At 39.9% G+C, this 15,623-nt stretch overlaps 1 protein-coding gene across 4 annotated transcripts; it reads right to left on the bottom strand.

Moving 5' to 3' along the window:
• Nucleotides 1-2,603: 2,603 nt before the first annotated feature.
• PRXL2C (peroxiredoxin like 2C) lies at nucleotides 2,604-13,209 on the bottom strand. Of its 4 annotated transcripts, none has more exons than XM_029204059.1 (6): nucleotides 12,925-13,177; nucleotides 12,415-12,483; nucleotides 11,462-11,515; nucleotides 11,188-11,293; nucleotides 6,766-6,897; nucleotides 2,604-2,974 (listed from the first exon to the last, which is right to left on the bottom strand). In XM_029204059.1, the coding sequence occupies exons 1-6, from the start codon at nucleotides 13,138-13,140 to the stop codon at nucleotides 2,847-2,849; spliced, it is 705 nt and encodes a 234-aa protein (XP_029059892.1). In that variant the 5' UTR covers nucleotides 13,141-13,177; the 3' UTR covers nucleotides 2,604-2,846. The 4 variants fall into 4 exon arrangements, with proteins under 4 accessions (XP_029059892.1, XP_029059895.1, XP_029059894.1 ...); XM_029204061.1 differs by having other exon boundaries at nucleotides 2,669-2,974; nucleotides 6,766-6,807; nucleotides 12,925-13,209; XM_029204062.1 differs by lacking the exon at nucleotides 6,766-6,897 and having other exon boundaries at nucleotides 2,642-2,974; nucleotides 12,925-13,209.
• Between the last annotated feature and the right edge of the window lie 2,414 nt (nucleotides 13,210-15,623).

The raw sequence follows: 15,623 nt of genomic DNA, 5'->3' as shown, positions 1-15,623 counted from the left end.
ATCTTCTGGAACACTCTTCTTAAAATAACTCTTAACCTTGAAGTAGATGTTGTTGCTTCTTTAGAAAGTTTGTCTTCCAGTTTTCATGTGGTCAGTGTTATCACTTTGCACCCCACCCCCATGGTAGATGGCAACACGAACAAACATTTTATGCAGGCTATTAGTTATCAATCTCCTTGAGAAACAAAAATAAATGAATTTTTTTAAATTTTTAAATTAAACATGAACTTTCATTTTACTGAAATTCTTTTTGCCACAAAGGTTCATTGCAGAAACTTTACAACATATTTCCTCACAGGGCTCCTTGGTCTATAGATGGATTTGACTGCAGCCCATTCTTACACTGTCATAGCCCTCAGAAGTTCCAGGTCTCAGGTAGTGCTTTAGTGGTCTTACTTTTAACTCTACAGTGTAAGGCCTTTGAGTTGGCCAAGGAACAGCCTTCTCTAACTCCTGGGAGGGGGACAGCCCTCAGAGCAGCCCATGGCTTCAACACATGGTCAACAGCCTGGTTTCTGCTTCTGTTTGGCCCTCGTGGAGCTTCCTCACTTTCTTGTAAATTCAACTTAAAAAAAAGATGTTTCTGTTCTGTAGAATGGAGTTGACAATGACAATGATGATAGTAATATCAATTCCACAGAGCTAATGTATGTAAAGCACTTGCAATAGTACCTGGCAAATAATTAGCAGCACAAAACTGTTAGATGTTATTATTTTTTTATCCTGCACTTCTACATATTTATCACCAAAAGGTTTTTCAAAATTTTGCGTCCAGTACATTATTGGATATGGAGTATGCTTATATGTTTCACAGCACCTATTATAAGTAATTTTTATATTAAATGTTCGGGTAGGCAATTTACTACTGCACTGTATTTATGTAACTGTTCCTCCATGAAACCACATAAAGAACATTTATGTATCTTAAAAAATGTGGTGTACATTTTTATAATGTATATTATAAATATAAATATATAAATTTTGTGTAAGCTATGATTCAGCAGTTTTAAGTCTAAAATCAGTAGAAGGATCTGGGCCACCAGTCTCCTTACTATAAAAAATAGCACAAGATACCTTAATTTTAACTTTTATAAGATAACTCATTTTTATTGATTAAAAACATGATTTTCCATTTATATACACATGAAAATAGATTCAAATTTTTGGACACTTTAAATTTATATTTTGTGTATGACTCCATATGCTTATATAAGTTCAAAGCAGTATTATACTTGCTAATAATTACAAATACTTTAATTTTGCTATACTTTTTTTTTTTTTTTGCAGTACGCGGGCCTCTCACTGCTGTGGCCTCTCCCGTTGCGGAGCACAGGCTCCGGACGCGCAGGCTCAGAGGCCATGGCTCACCGGCCCAGCCGCTCTGCGGCATGTGGGATCCTCCCGAACCAGGGCACGAACCCGTGACCCCTGCATCAGCAGGCGGACCCTCAACCACTGCGCCACCAGGGAAGCCCTTGCTATATTTTTCACCAGAATTCCTGGGACACTTCCAACAAAACATATTATGATTCCAGAAAAATAAAAGATGACAATAGTCTACTAAATAAAAGAAACTTGGAGGTGAGAAATAGAAACTGTCCAGGAATATACAACCAAACCACAGTGTACATTTAAATTACAAAGCTTTTTTGGTTTTTAGTTTAAACAATTCTTAAAATTTCCTTTCAGAAAGCATACTGATTATACATATCTTAAATATCTAAAACATATTTTTCTCCTTTTACCAGCAACCCCCGCCCCTGTTGCCCCAAACAAAATCCTAGTGAAATGGACGGTGGGTGTGCGGTCAAGATGCTGTGAACACAGGCTCTGTGAAGGTTCAATCGGCTGTATTTCCTCTGAGTAAAGCAATCAGGATAGAAACTTGTGGACTGCAGCCTATATAATTGTACCTTTGTGGAACTTGCTACGTAGGGATATATTCTTCGTATCATTTTAAAGACCTTTTCCTTGCCAAAAAAATGAATCATGTTCATTATAGAATAGTTGGGAAATATAAAAATGTATGGAAAAGAAAATAAAAACACTTGTAATCCTACCACCTAGAGATACTTAACTGGTGATACTCTGGTGTGTTTACTTCCTGTCTTTCTTTCTAAGCATACAAAAATATAAACAAATACATACAAAAATGTGATTATACTGTTTACAGAATTTGAGATACTGCTTTTCTCAATGGATAAAATGGTCTTGGGTTGCTTCCCTTTCTCCTTATATGTTCTTTATAAGAATTTATGATTTTAGGGCTTCCCGGGTGGCGCAGTTGTTGAGAGTCCGCCTGCCGGTGCAGGGGACACGGGTTCGTGCCCCGGTCCGGGAAGATCCCACATGCCGCGGAGTGGCTGGGCCCGTGAGCCATGGCCTCTGAGCCTGCGCGTCCGGAGCCTGTGCTCCGCAACAGGAGAGGCCACGACAGTGAGAGGTCCGCGTACCGCAAAAAAAAAAAAAAAAAAAAAAAAAAAGAATTTATGATTTTAATGGCCAAAAAAGCCTTCATTGAATGGATATATCATAATGTAAAATAAAGAATGGTATTTATAATTTTATAGCTTTTAAAGTTTTATTTTGCAAAAATAAAATAATTTACAAAAATTTTTATAGAAAATAAAACTTTAGAAGCTATAAAATTATAAATATATATCACATTTTTGACAACTGATGCCTCTCAGCATGCTATTCAACTGGTGGTACATGGTCTCTTTATGGTTTCATAACTCCTCAAAGGCTGGGAAGAGCCAACAAGTTAGGCACTGCACAGGTACACTAGATTCTCACAATTCAGGTCATATCCCAAGGTCCGTTTGAAAGCGACAGAGTCTGTAATGTCACACATGGATAACTGAAGGTCTGCTTGTAAAGTCCACGTGCTGAACTCCTACAAGCTGTAAAACAGAGTTGATGGGTTTGTGATCCAACCTATTCCTATCACAGTGGATAAAATGGATGTTGTTACCTAGAAGAGAATAAGAATAAAAGGTAAAGGTTGACATGCAGTGTTATTCATTAGATTTATTGCTTACTAGAATCAAGGAAACATTTTAACTTTAAATTAGTCCAAAAGAAAACATTATTTACCTAGAGTACATAATATTCTCTATATAATGACATAATAATTTTTAATTAAGGTAATAAAGCATGACAAAAATTATCGTTAAATAAGGCTAATACGTAATGTTTTATGAGATCCAAGGGGAAAGATTCTTAAATTATAACCGTCTGTTAGGTTTTATTAAATGTAATTAAATAAAATATCCTGTCAAACAAACAGGCAGAATATGGAATTAGCATAAATATCAAGCTGGAAAATCATCTGTTTCTTAAATGTAATAATAGAATAAATCACTTCCTTAAAAAATTCACTCCCAAATACTGGTTTAATAGGCTATCTACATTATAACCATAGACCAAAAGAGGCTGAAAAAAATAAGGGCATTAAGACAATCAGTTACAATACACTTTGATGTTCACAATTCTTTTATCTGCTCAAATAAAATTGTTGTAATTTTTTTTTTTTTTTTTTTTTTTGCGGTACGCGGGCCTCCCACTGCTGTGGCCTCTCCCGTTGCGGAGCACAGGCTCCGGACGCGCGGGCTCAGCGGCCATGGCCCACGGGCCCAGTCGCTCCGCGGCATGTGGGATCCTCCCGGACCGGGGCACGAACCTGCGTCCCCTGCATCGGCAGGCGGACTCTCAACCACTGCGCCACCAGGGAAGCCCAAATAGTCGTAATTTATAGTCTGTGTTCTGTTTACTTTGATTCTTGGACTCAAGACCAGAATTTTAACTTAAAACATTAGATTAGTAAATATTATGAGGCATATTTTCTGCATTGCATTTATCTGCTGTCTACAGTAATCACTGCAGATTTAATATCATAAACTGGCTTATTATCAAATAAGGCAAAATGAAATACTTGGTCAACCGTGTAATAGATTTGTATAAATAAGTAAGTAAACCCAGCTCTTTCCTTAAAGGAGCTACAATTTTTCCAATGGGTAGTATCAAAATTTTCTCTTTATTGTCTGCTCCCAACTTGGCACACAAATGATGCTTTCTGTGTGCTCTTCATCCTCACACAACAGAACGTGTGCTCAAATGATGCTGAAACCTGGAGATGAGGGACTCAAAAAATAATGCCTTACAAGTCTGAGGATGGAAATAATTCATTCAGAAATATGGCTCAGTGCCATTCTGGGCTGATTTACAGGATATATTCTCATAAAACAAGGCTTTTTTTTTTTGGCTAGTCTAACTAGTGTAAATTCATGAGAGAGAGGGAAAGGGAGATTAAATAAAATGAAAGATTTTAGCTAGCTATAGTGTTCCAGCTGTAAAAAACCAAAAAAGTTATGATATTTGGTCAAAATCCTCCTTCTAAAGACTTCCTTATAGACATCTGGAATTTATTAAAGTAAATGTTAATTTTATAACCTGTAGAAGCTACACTCACTAATATGAACAGTTTTAAACATGAAGAAGAACCAAGAAAAATCAGTTTACAACACAGTGATTTAGGCTTTTTGGGTGTTTGTCCCTGACTGCAATACTTGAACATGGTAGAGATCCAATGCCCAACCATTTTGTAGAGGGAAGCCAAAGGAATTTCAGGTGGTACAAACTGATCAGTAAAACTATTTATAGATCAATGGAACAGGGTAGACAGCCCAGAAATAAACCCATGTACCTATGGTCAATTAATCTACCACAAAGGAGGCAAGAATATACAATGGAGAAAAGGCAGTTTCTTCAATAAGGCGTGCTGGGAAAAATGGACAGCTACATGTAAAAGAATGAAATTAGAACATTTTCTAACACCATATACAAAAGTAAACTCAAAATGGATTAAAGACCTAAATGTAAGACTGGATACTGTAAAACTCCTAGAGGAAAACACAGGCAGAACATTCTTTGACATAAATCACAGCAATATCTTTTGAATCCACCTCCTAGAGTAATGAAAATAAAAACAAAACTAAACAAATGGGACCTAATTAAACTTAAAAGATTTTGCACAGCAAAGGAAACCATAAACAAAATGAAAAGACAACCCACAGAAAGGGAGAAAATATGTCCAAACGAAGCAACCCACAAGGGATTAATCTCCAAAATATACAAACAGCTCATGCAGCTCGATATCAAAAAAACAGCCCAATAAAAAAATGGGCAGAAGATCTAAATAGACATTTCTCCAAAGAAGACATACAGATGGCCAAAAAGCACACAAAAAGATGCTCAACATTGCTAATTATTAGAGAAATGCAAATCAAAACTACAATGAAGTTATCACCTCACACCAGTCAGAATGGCCATCATCAAAAAGTCTACAAACAATAAATGCTGGAGAGGGTGTGGAGAAAAGGGAACCCTCCTACATTGTTGGTGGGAATGTAAATTGGTACAACCACTATGGAGAACAGTATGGAAGTTCCTTAAACAACTAAATACAGAACCACCTTATGATCCAGCAATCCCACTCCTGTTCATATATCCAGAGAAATCCATAATTCAAAAAGATACATGCACCCCAATGTTCATTACAGAACTATTTACAATAGCCAGGACATGGAAGCAACCTAAATGTCCATGGACAGATGAATGGATAAAGAAGATGTGGTACATTTATACAATGGGATATTACTCAGCCACAAAAATGAATGAAATAATGCCATTTGCAGCTACATGGATGGACCTAGGAATTATCATACTAAATGAAGTAAGTCAGACAAAGAAAGACAAATATCATATGATATTACTTATATGTGGAATCTGAAAAATATACAAATGAACTTATTTACAAAACAGAAACAGACTCACAGACCTCAAAAAAAACCTTATGGTTACCAAAGGGGAAAGGTGGGGGGAGGGATAAATTAGGAGTTTGGGATTAACATATACACACTACTATATATAAAATAGATAATCAACAAGGTCCTACTGTATAGCACAGGGAACTCTACTCAATATTCTGTAATAACCTATATGGGAAAAGAAGCTGAAAAAGAATGGATATATCTATAAGTATAACTGAATCACTTTGCTGTACACCTGAAACTAACACAACATTGTAAATCAACTATACTCCAATATAGAATAAAAATTAAATTAAATAAAAAAAGAAAGCTATTTAAAGGATGCAGCTTAAGAGTAACTGTTACTGAATAAGCTGCCCCTGGGATTGACTTGCTTCCTTTTTTTTTGGCCATGCTGCTCAGCATGCAGGATCTTAATTCCCTGACCACGATCGATCGAACCCATGCCCCCTGCAGTGGAAGCACTGAGTCCAAACCACTGGACTGCCAGGGAATTCCCCTTGACTTGCTTTCTGACATAGGGCAAGTCTGCTAGTTTTGTTAGATATAGATAACTAGATTTGATTCTTCTATTGACAAAAAAAAGTTCTTGATGGTTTTCTCCCATTTGAAAATATTCACCTCCACTGAAATTTTTAAAGAGTGTTAGAGCCACATACAAGTCACCAAACCACTGCTGATTTCTTCTAACCCAAATACCTGGAATCACTCAGGTATGGAATCATGGCCACATTACATCCAGTAAACAAACATCAAAAATACACAGGAGCATTTGAAAACAAACGATGACCCCTATGAAAGCACAGCATCCTGACTGTTAGCATGTCCAGTTGCCCGTCTTTACATGGTGGCTATTTTATGAAGAAAGTGGATGGCCTCTGGACTTCTAAAAAGCACGAGAAGTGTACTGCTGAAGCTGGGCTTTGATGCTTACCTGGACCTAAAATGAGTGTTCCACCTTGCTGAGCTGGATCTCCTTGAAAATCAAAAAGAGGGCCAGTCACTGCCCGCCACAGGCTCCGAATGCTTCCTGAGAGTATATTTGATTTTATATGGGGGCTCTGTCCTGAAATATTAGGAATTGTCTTTAGAAGTTGTCATTTTATATTTGATTAGATATTAAGATAACGTTAGTATTTCTAGAAAACAGTCTCTCTCTTATGTGTCATCTTACTTTTGACTTGTCTTTTTTTCTTCCTTCAAAGAACAGTTCTCAGCCTTTCACTACTGATGTTTTAGACCAGATAATTCTTTGTCCTGTGCAATGTGGGGTGATTACCATCATCCTTGCTCTCTGTACCTACTAGATGCCATAGCAACCACCATTCGCCAAGCTGTGACAACTGAAAATGTCTCCAGACAATGCCAGATGTCCCCTGGGGGGAGGGGTCAAAATTGTTCCCAGTTGAGAACTACTGCTTTAAAGGAAGAAGTGATGACAGACCCAGATCATTTTCTGCCACAGAAAAATGTCAGCTACAGACTTGTCAAACTGGTAGTGCTTTCCTTTTTAATTCCCCATTTGTGTTTTGTTTAGTCTCTTTACCAACTAATAGATAACTACATTCCTCTTCAGGAGACATTGTGGCACAGACTGTTATACGCTTGTCAAAACCCGTTTCCTCTTTCTGGGACCACAGCTAAACATTTCCTGGAGTTTGGTATGGCTATGTGACTACACTCTAACCAATGAGTAAAATGATGTGTGCCACTTCCAGGGCACCTCTTAAAAACCTCTCAGGGAGTGATTCTCCGTGTTTCTTCTACATCCTTCGAAGTCTGGATTGACAATGGCAGAGCCACAAGATAGAAAGGGCCTGAGTCTTTCCTACTGTGTCCCCGAATTGCTGCTTGGACAAGCACGCAATAGATATACCCTTCTTGAAATGTGAAAAAAAAGAACCTTCTCCCACGTTATGCTACTGAGACTTTGCGGTTTAGCTGTAACAATAGCAACTATAGCTGCCACTCCATCTTTGCTTGGCTGTCAGTTTTTCTATTTCCTTTCTCACAGTAACTGATACTTCACTTCCACTCCCCCACCCCCCTTTTTTTAAAAAGTAATTTAATATTTTTTTAATTTATTTATTTTTGGCTGGGTTGGGTCTTTGTTGCTGCGCGCAGGCTTTCTCTAGTTGCTGCTAGTGGGGGCTATTCTTTGTTGCGGTGCGCGGGCTTCTCATTGCAGTGGCTTCTCTTGTTGCTTCAGTAGTTGCAGCACATGGTTTCAGAAGTTGTGGCTCATGGGCTCTAGAGCGCAGGCTCAGTAGTTGTGGAGCGTGGGCTTAGTTGCTCCGCGGCACGTGGGATCTTCCCGGACAAGGGCTCGAACCCGCGTCCCCTGCATTGGCAGGCGGATTCTTAACCACTGCGCGACCGGGGAAGTCCTCCACTCCCTTTGAGTAAAGAAACTCAGTCTCTACCTTTCTTGTAACTTATCTTTTTCCTATCCCTGCCTTTTATGTCTTTTTAGTTTTTTTAAATTTTGGACTCCACCAGTTCTGAGGCCAGAGAATGACTGGTTGAGCAGCAAGACACCATGGCCCAGGTCCTCTTGCCCACCGTCTGCCCCTCCGGGTGCGTGTCCACCAGTGTACAGCAGTTACCAGTCCCCTTCATCTTCTCCTGCCGGGTTGCAGCACAGAGCTCAACCCTCAGCCCTGCAGTCGGTTCCTACTAGTGCTTTTTGCTTTTTATTTTGATGATTATGCTGCCTTTGACCTGCCCGATTTCTTAATATTTCCAGATACCTATTATTTCCTTCATCTCTCCAACTTTTCTATTTCTTTCATGTTTATATTAGGATGGACATTCATCTCACCAAGAAACAAATACAGGCTCATTAGCTTAGAGACATGGGTAAAGGACTAAAGTTTACTGTTTTTTAGGATTTTACACTTAAAATAGATGTTCCTAAATCCAAACTATCTCCTCATGTCTGAAGAAGGGTCATTTAACATTTCTGAAATTTTAGAAATTCAATTGAAGAAGATTTCACAACCTAGAATTTCACAATCTTTGCTGTAAAGCACAATCTAATTTTGCTAGTACGAATTTAGTTATGTGTAAAACTCTTGTTTTTCATTGTTTTCTCTTAGTTTGATTCTTGGACTCAAGACCAGAATTTTAACTTGAAACATTAGATTAAGTAAGTATTATAAGAGGCATGTTTTCTGCATTGTGCTTATGTGCTGTCTACAGTAATCATTGTAGTTTTAATACCATAAATTGGCTTATGGTAAGGCAAAATGAAATACTGGGTAAACCCATTACTCCCTTGAATTTAGTGGCTTTATTTTCTTACTCTTTGTCTTTACAAACTGTCCCATTAATTTTAAATTATTATATTTTATTTTCAGTGTCATAATTTTCAAGTAGGATTATTCTGAAACTGATTCTGAGATCTGTGCTTTTTCAGGCAGGAACTTTAAAAAATTATTTTGTGAGAACCTAATGTTTTCTGTTTGGAAATACAGTACTTTAACACAGATCAAAGGAGTTTAAATGATTTAAATATACTCTCTCTTATAATCACAAGCAACTGTTTTCTTTGCAATTCCACATCTTTATTGAGGCAATGAATGGTGAGGTGTTACTAAAGTGAAACTCACAGTTTATATCTAAGGTGGCTAAATGACAAACAGACCTTACACATGCTGAGACTCTGCTATAGCACAGGAAAACAGTCTACCAAAGACAAAGGTTCACAATCTGTACTGTTGCAATTTCCTATACTAAAAAGAGAGGGGAAAAAAAGAGCAAATTCTGTATTTATGCTACCTCATCTTTGGTTTTAATAAAGTTTAGGTTGCTTTCTTTAAAAACTTCAGTAAAGGGATCCTGTCAACTCTACCTCATAAGTAGCTCTGTGATCTGTCCCTCTGCATCCCTACTTCAGGCCGTGTCATTTCTTTCTAGCCTATTACTACAAACTTGTCAAGAATATCAACGACTCCCGTTTGGAACATTCCAATTGCTCCTCCACCGGGCAACAAGACTGTATCACTTCTCCACTCAAATATAATTCTTTTATGACTCCCCCACTGCCTCCAGAACAAATCCAAACTCCTTGGCATGTTCCCAGACTCAGTCCCCTGGCTCACACAATCTCCCAACTGGCTCCTAGACTCTGGCCAGACACAGGGAACTGCACTTCTCCAACAGTCACATTTTTTCATACCTGTGTGCTTTTGTGCGTGCTACTTTCTGTCAGCTGCACCATTCCCAGCCTCACTTCACCCAGCTAAATCCTTAAAGAATGAGCTTAGACAACACCGCCTCTAAGAAGCCTTCCCAGATTCTTCTCTCCCTGTGCATTTCTGGTGTTATAGGCATTTCTGCATTATAGGTATTGCCAGTACATGATCTCCTCTTTTATGAGCCCTAAACTGTAATATAGTTGACTGTTTGCTTCTGTCTCCCAGAGTAGATTATGAGCATTGGGTTGGCAGGGGCTGTGTCTTTTATCACAGTCCTCCCAGGAACATCCAACACAGTGGGTGCCATGGGTGTCATTCTCAGCATTTGTTGAGAATAAGTGATTTGAGTTCAAGTTGAGTTCTCTTATTTGGTATTTCAGAAGCCAAGTTCTTTCTACCTAAGATATACATAAATAGTTCACCTAAAGCTTATTATACACTTAATTGTAAAGACTTGTGTAAGGGCAGGGAATATGGACCATATAAAGATGAATAAAACATCAAACTTTTCAACTGACTATACTACCCGCCACCTTAAGTGCAATTATAGAGTGTATAATTGAGTACAAGGTGCTATTAAAATACAATGAAGGAAGCAATTGCTTCTGCTTGAAGAGCTATTAAGAGCCCCTTTGAGCTGGGCTTTAAATGAAAACTAAGATTTCATCTATTAAAGAACATAGAGCGTTCAAAGCCATGGTGTTGAGGTATGAAAATATATTAACTTAAGCAATATTATTTTTCTTGTAATTACAAAAGTAAAATGTACTTATTGTAAAAAATTCAAAAGCCACTTTTCTCATTCCCATGCCTTGGGGTAATCATTGCAATATCTTTTAAAACATTTTTCATTTCACACATATATAGTATAGACCTTTATGAAAATGGTTTTTATTTTTACAAAAATGGAATCATACTAAAAACACTGCTCTGCAACTTGCATTTTTCATTCATTTAGTACTTCGCCAACAGCCTTCCATGTCATTACATACAGGAAATGAATCTTTTAGAGTCTCATGAATCTGGATCACTTACTAGAATCATAAAAAGCAGGCTGATTTATGAATTTACCATTTGTTCCCCTATGCATATATATGCATATGTGAAATGTGAAATACACCATTAGTGTTTTCTACTTGAGACATATCATGTCTTACCTGAGGAGGTAGTTTCTTCACCTCTTTTCATTCCCAATCTTTTATAAATTTCTCTCTCAGGATCAACATAGATTTCATGAGAATACCCAGTCAGTTTACAGAAAGGCTGAAAAAAGAATATAGTTGGAATTTTAATAAAAAGAAATGGGAGAAAAATAGTGATAATCTGACTTAATTTTAGCAAATTTAGCCTACATTTAGTGATTCAAATAATACAATTTTTACGTCTGAAAGAGATTTAACCTGTTAGAGTCCCAATTTGCTATATATTTACCTCAATATGATGGTAGGATGACTGTCCAATCACTATAAGGGTGACATTTGCTTCCTTTAGGAGAGAAAAAAGACATGTACATATTATTGGAAATCACATGTTTCATACAACTTCCCCTAATCCAACTCTTTTGTTCCATTCTAATGCCACCTATAGGCTTCTAGAAGAATGGTATAAAGAGCAAAATTGTGTGAGTCAAAGCAAAGAGATGTATGCTAAAATGTTCAATTAATTCAGATAATTCTTTTGCTAAGTAAGAATTTCAAAATAATATAGTCAGTAGTTCTCTACACTTCCCCCAAAGGCATACATTAAACAAGAATAAAAACTATTAAAGTAGGGTTATTTAATCAGACAATTTTATTCTTTCACATCTCAATTGATAAGGTCTGCTGAAAATAGATCTTAGTTTTACAAAATCTACCCAATGCGTTCACTCAAAAGCTCAGCTGGGGACAAACCTCTATATGCCTGAAGAAACACACCTGTATGTGGTTGTCAGACCAATGTGGAACACGCATTCCATTAACAATACAAATTTTCACCTTTAAGATATATTAGTATTTTCCTATAACGAACAACTATTTGGAGTATCTTTATTACAAAAATACAGGGAAGGAAATATTTTTAGCATTTCTGTTTTTGGTCATTATCAATCAACATTTGAGAACAGGCAGGTTATTAGGTAACATCAAAATTATTATTATGGTTAGTATGTTTATAACCAGGCAATAATGAACAGGCCAGAAATAGACTTCTAACGCCTGCCTCCCCTTCTTGGAGGTGTTGGAGAGATGTGTGGGATGGTGAGAATCTGGGTTTGTGAGTGTTTTTGTTTTTTTTTTGTGAGGCACTCCGCACCTCATCCCGTTGCACTCCTTATAAATGGCAGGTGACTTTCACAAGGCCGCCCTGAAGCGGGGCTCGCTGCTGCTCACTCTCAGGAAACTTACTTGTAAGAAACTCTTGGGGATTTTGGCCAGATCTTCTACATATTCCTTGCAGATGTAACACAGGAAATGCTGAAATCCCAATACGGGCAAAAAGGACAAGTTAGCAACTAACACCCCCGGGGGCAGAAAGGGCCAAGTACTTCATTATGCGTGATGCTAATTAACACAACACCCAAGACGGGTAGAAAGAGGTGTCGGGGCGCCCAAATATGCATTGAAATTAGGCCGCACCCAGTCTGTGCTAGGCCTCTTCGCTCGCTGAGAAAATGGCCTTGGCTTGGCGGGCTGCTTTTCCATTCCCGTTCAAGGAAGCGAGAGGAGCAGTTCGCATTCCGGAAGCTTCTAGTGGATGAACACGGGAAGGGCCAGGCCCGGCGGGCTCCGCTCTCGGGCCCTGGACCCGTCCAGGGGCCCGATGTAACCACCCCTCAGCGTAGGCCGTGCAAGCAACCTCCGTCCCAGCCTGCGGGTGAGGTACTTGCTCCGGATCGTCCCGCACCCCGCGCTCACCCGCACGAAGACCACTACAGCCCGGCGCTCACGGAACAGCGCGCCGAACAGCACCCGTCTCCCGGAGGCGTCCAGCACCGGCAGGTCGGTCACGGCGGCGGCCAGGGACTGCCCGCTCTCGGGGCCGCTCGGGTCTGGGACTGCGGCTGGGGCGGCGCGGCCGCTGATCTGCCGCGTGACCGGGGCCACGGATGGGGCGGCCATTGCGCCCTGCATCCGCGGGCCCTTGGTTCGCGAGGGTGGGGGTCAGAACTTTTGGTGGGCCGGGTCGCTACCCAAGCTGGGCGTAAGGAGCTGGCCGTACTGGCGGGGCGGGCCGTACTGGCGGGGCGGGGCGCACGGCGGGGCGGGGCGCACGGCGCGGAGTTGCTTGAGGTGCAGACCCGCTCTGGCGCCCGGGGAGAGTGAGGCGCGCGGGGGCAATCCGGGGCGCACATGTTGTCTTCCAGGTTAGGCCTCGCCAAGTCTGTACGCATCTCCGGTGGTTCCGAAGCTCCGGAAAGGTACGGAACCGCTGTCGCGTTTTCTGACTCAGCCATTCATGGTAGGGAGGTAGAGAGAGAGAGAAATCCAAGCCGAGAAAGGAGTTAATTAGGAAGAAAGCAACCCCTGCTCTCTGTAGCCGCCTGGGTCGAAGTTAGTTCTTATCTGTTCAAGAGAACCAGTTACCAAGCACATCCATATTTATGATCCGATAGATTTGTTTTTCCTTCTAGTCTGTTTTTAACCCACTCCCTCCTCAGTTCTCGTGCTTTTTTTGGTTTTTTTTGCAGGTATCATTAACATACAGTGTAATGTACAAATCTTAAGTGGAGTTAAATTTTATTTTTTAATTAAATTTTTAAATTTAAAAATTTGCCAAAATTTTATCACGGAAATTTTAAAACATGCCCAAAAAGTTGAAAGAATTTTACAGGGAACACTCCTATATCCACCACCTAGATTCTATTTTACTCTGTCAGAATCTGTGCATCTGTCCACAGTTAGGTGAGTTTTGCCTGATTATCCACCTGGTATCCACAATCCTATAAAAATATGGACCATTGCTATCACTTGAGAAAATTCCCTCAGTTATATTTTTTAAGAGCAGGTATAATAAATCTATTTATAAATGTGCTAGGGTGTTTCAAGAGTCCATGTCCTTTCTTCAGACTTTTCTTGCTAAAGCTGTGTACCAGGCCCCTCAAGTGATACGACTCTGTGTGTGTGTGTGTGTGTGTGTGTAAATGATGGATTGAGAAGGATGAGGAAGATGGAGTTAAATGGCTCTGTTCTACCTTAATTTCTCCTGGGGCAGGCTTCAGGCAAACAGGCATAGAGGAATTTAGGAATTTCTGCAGGCTCTGCGAGAGTTAGCTGGTCCTGGACTTGGAGGTTGGTCTTGCACTGGGGTTTCTCATAGATGATGACCATGTGTCCAAGTCTTCCAGGGCAGAACCAGACAACATTCAGGTTCTTTGTCTTTATAAGTTCACCCACCCTTGTTTCTGGATTTGTGGTTCAGAAAATACGATCCTCTATTTATGGTATTTGTCCAGTGGAACCCCTTCAGGATCACACTTATCAAGGGCAGAGTGCTAGTGAGGTAAAAGTGACCAATTTCACTCTGCCACAAAGTGCAGGAGAGACTGATCCTGAATCCTCTGGCTTTCAGTTGTGTGAAGACATACATTATTGAACACACACTTAAGTGCTCCCAGTTTGAGAAACTCTGCTGTGGGTTTGGACATTTCTAATCATAGACCTGTTTCTAAGTCATGTTCCATCAGTGCTGGGGTGCCACAGATGCACTCTCAGGGTCACAGCAGGATATTTTAAATACTTGAGGGAGCAGAGGTTATCCTCCTGACATCCTGCTTGTGAGTGGAGATAGTTCATGATTTCACATTATACTTCATTTGTTTTCCACTATATTTCTTTGAATAATGTCTTATCTTTGCCAAGTTGGGTTTCTAACAGTTGTGATAAAAAGCTGGAACTGCACAGGCTTCCCTGGTGGTGCAGTGAATAAGAATCTGCCTGCCAGTACAGGGGACACAGGTTCGATCCCTGGTCCGGGAAGATCTCACGTGCCGCGGAGCAACTAAGCCCGTGTGCCACAACTACTGAGCCTGCGCTCCAGAGCCCGTGAGCCACAATTCCTGAAGCCCACGTGCCACAACTACTGAAGCCCGCGTGCCTAGAGCCCGTGCTCTGCAATAAGAGGAGCCACCGCAGTGAGAAGCCCAAGCACCACAACGAAGAGTAGCCCCCGCTCACCACAACTAGAGAAAGCCCACGCTCAGCCACGAAGACCCAATGCAGCCAAAAATAAAAAAATTTAAAAATTATAAAAAAACCTAAAACCGCACAAAAATCACTGTATTTAGGGAATGAGGTTGGGGACGTCCAGTCTGATTCCAAGATTGGAGAAGTTGTGCAGTGTCCAACAGGCAGGCACACTCTGGGATGAAATAAAAATATTACTTTTTCTTTTAATTTATAGTTGTATCTTCAAATAGCTACTAAGTTGTTCAGACATAAATACTTATTAAGTTGTTTGGATCTAACTTCCAAATAAAAGAAACTGATAGGAATTTCTTTTGGCCTAAGGGTGCTGTGAATAAACTGCTGACACCAAGAAATAAACTACTGTGAACCAAGAAAGTTTGGAAAGCTTTGAATCAGGCAGTAAGTTCCTTGCCTTCTGCAGCACTGTA

This window comes from Monodon monoceros, unplaced genomic scaffold (genome assembly GCF_005190385.1).
Source record: "Monodon monoceros isolate NGI ecotype Baffin Bay Population unplaced genomic scaffold, NGI_Narwhal_1 Super_Scaffold_5, whole genome shotgun sequence".
Classification (NCBI taxonomy): domain Eukaryota; kingdom Metazoa; phylum Chordata; class Mammalia; order Artiodactyla; family Monodontidae; genus Monodon; species Monodon monoceros.
Note: the sequence above shows the minus strand (reverse complement) of the source record. Positions and strands in the feature narration are given on the sequence as shown.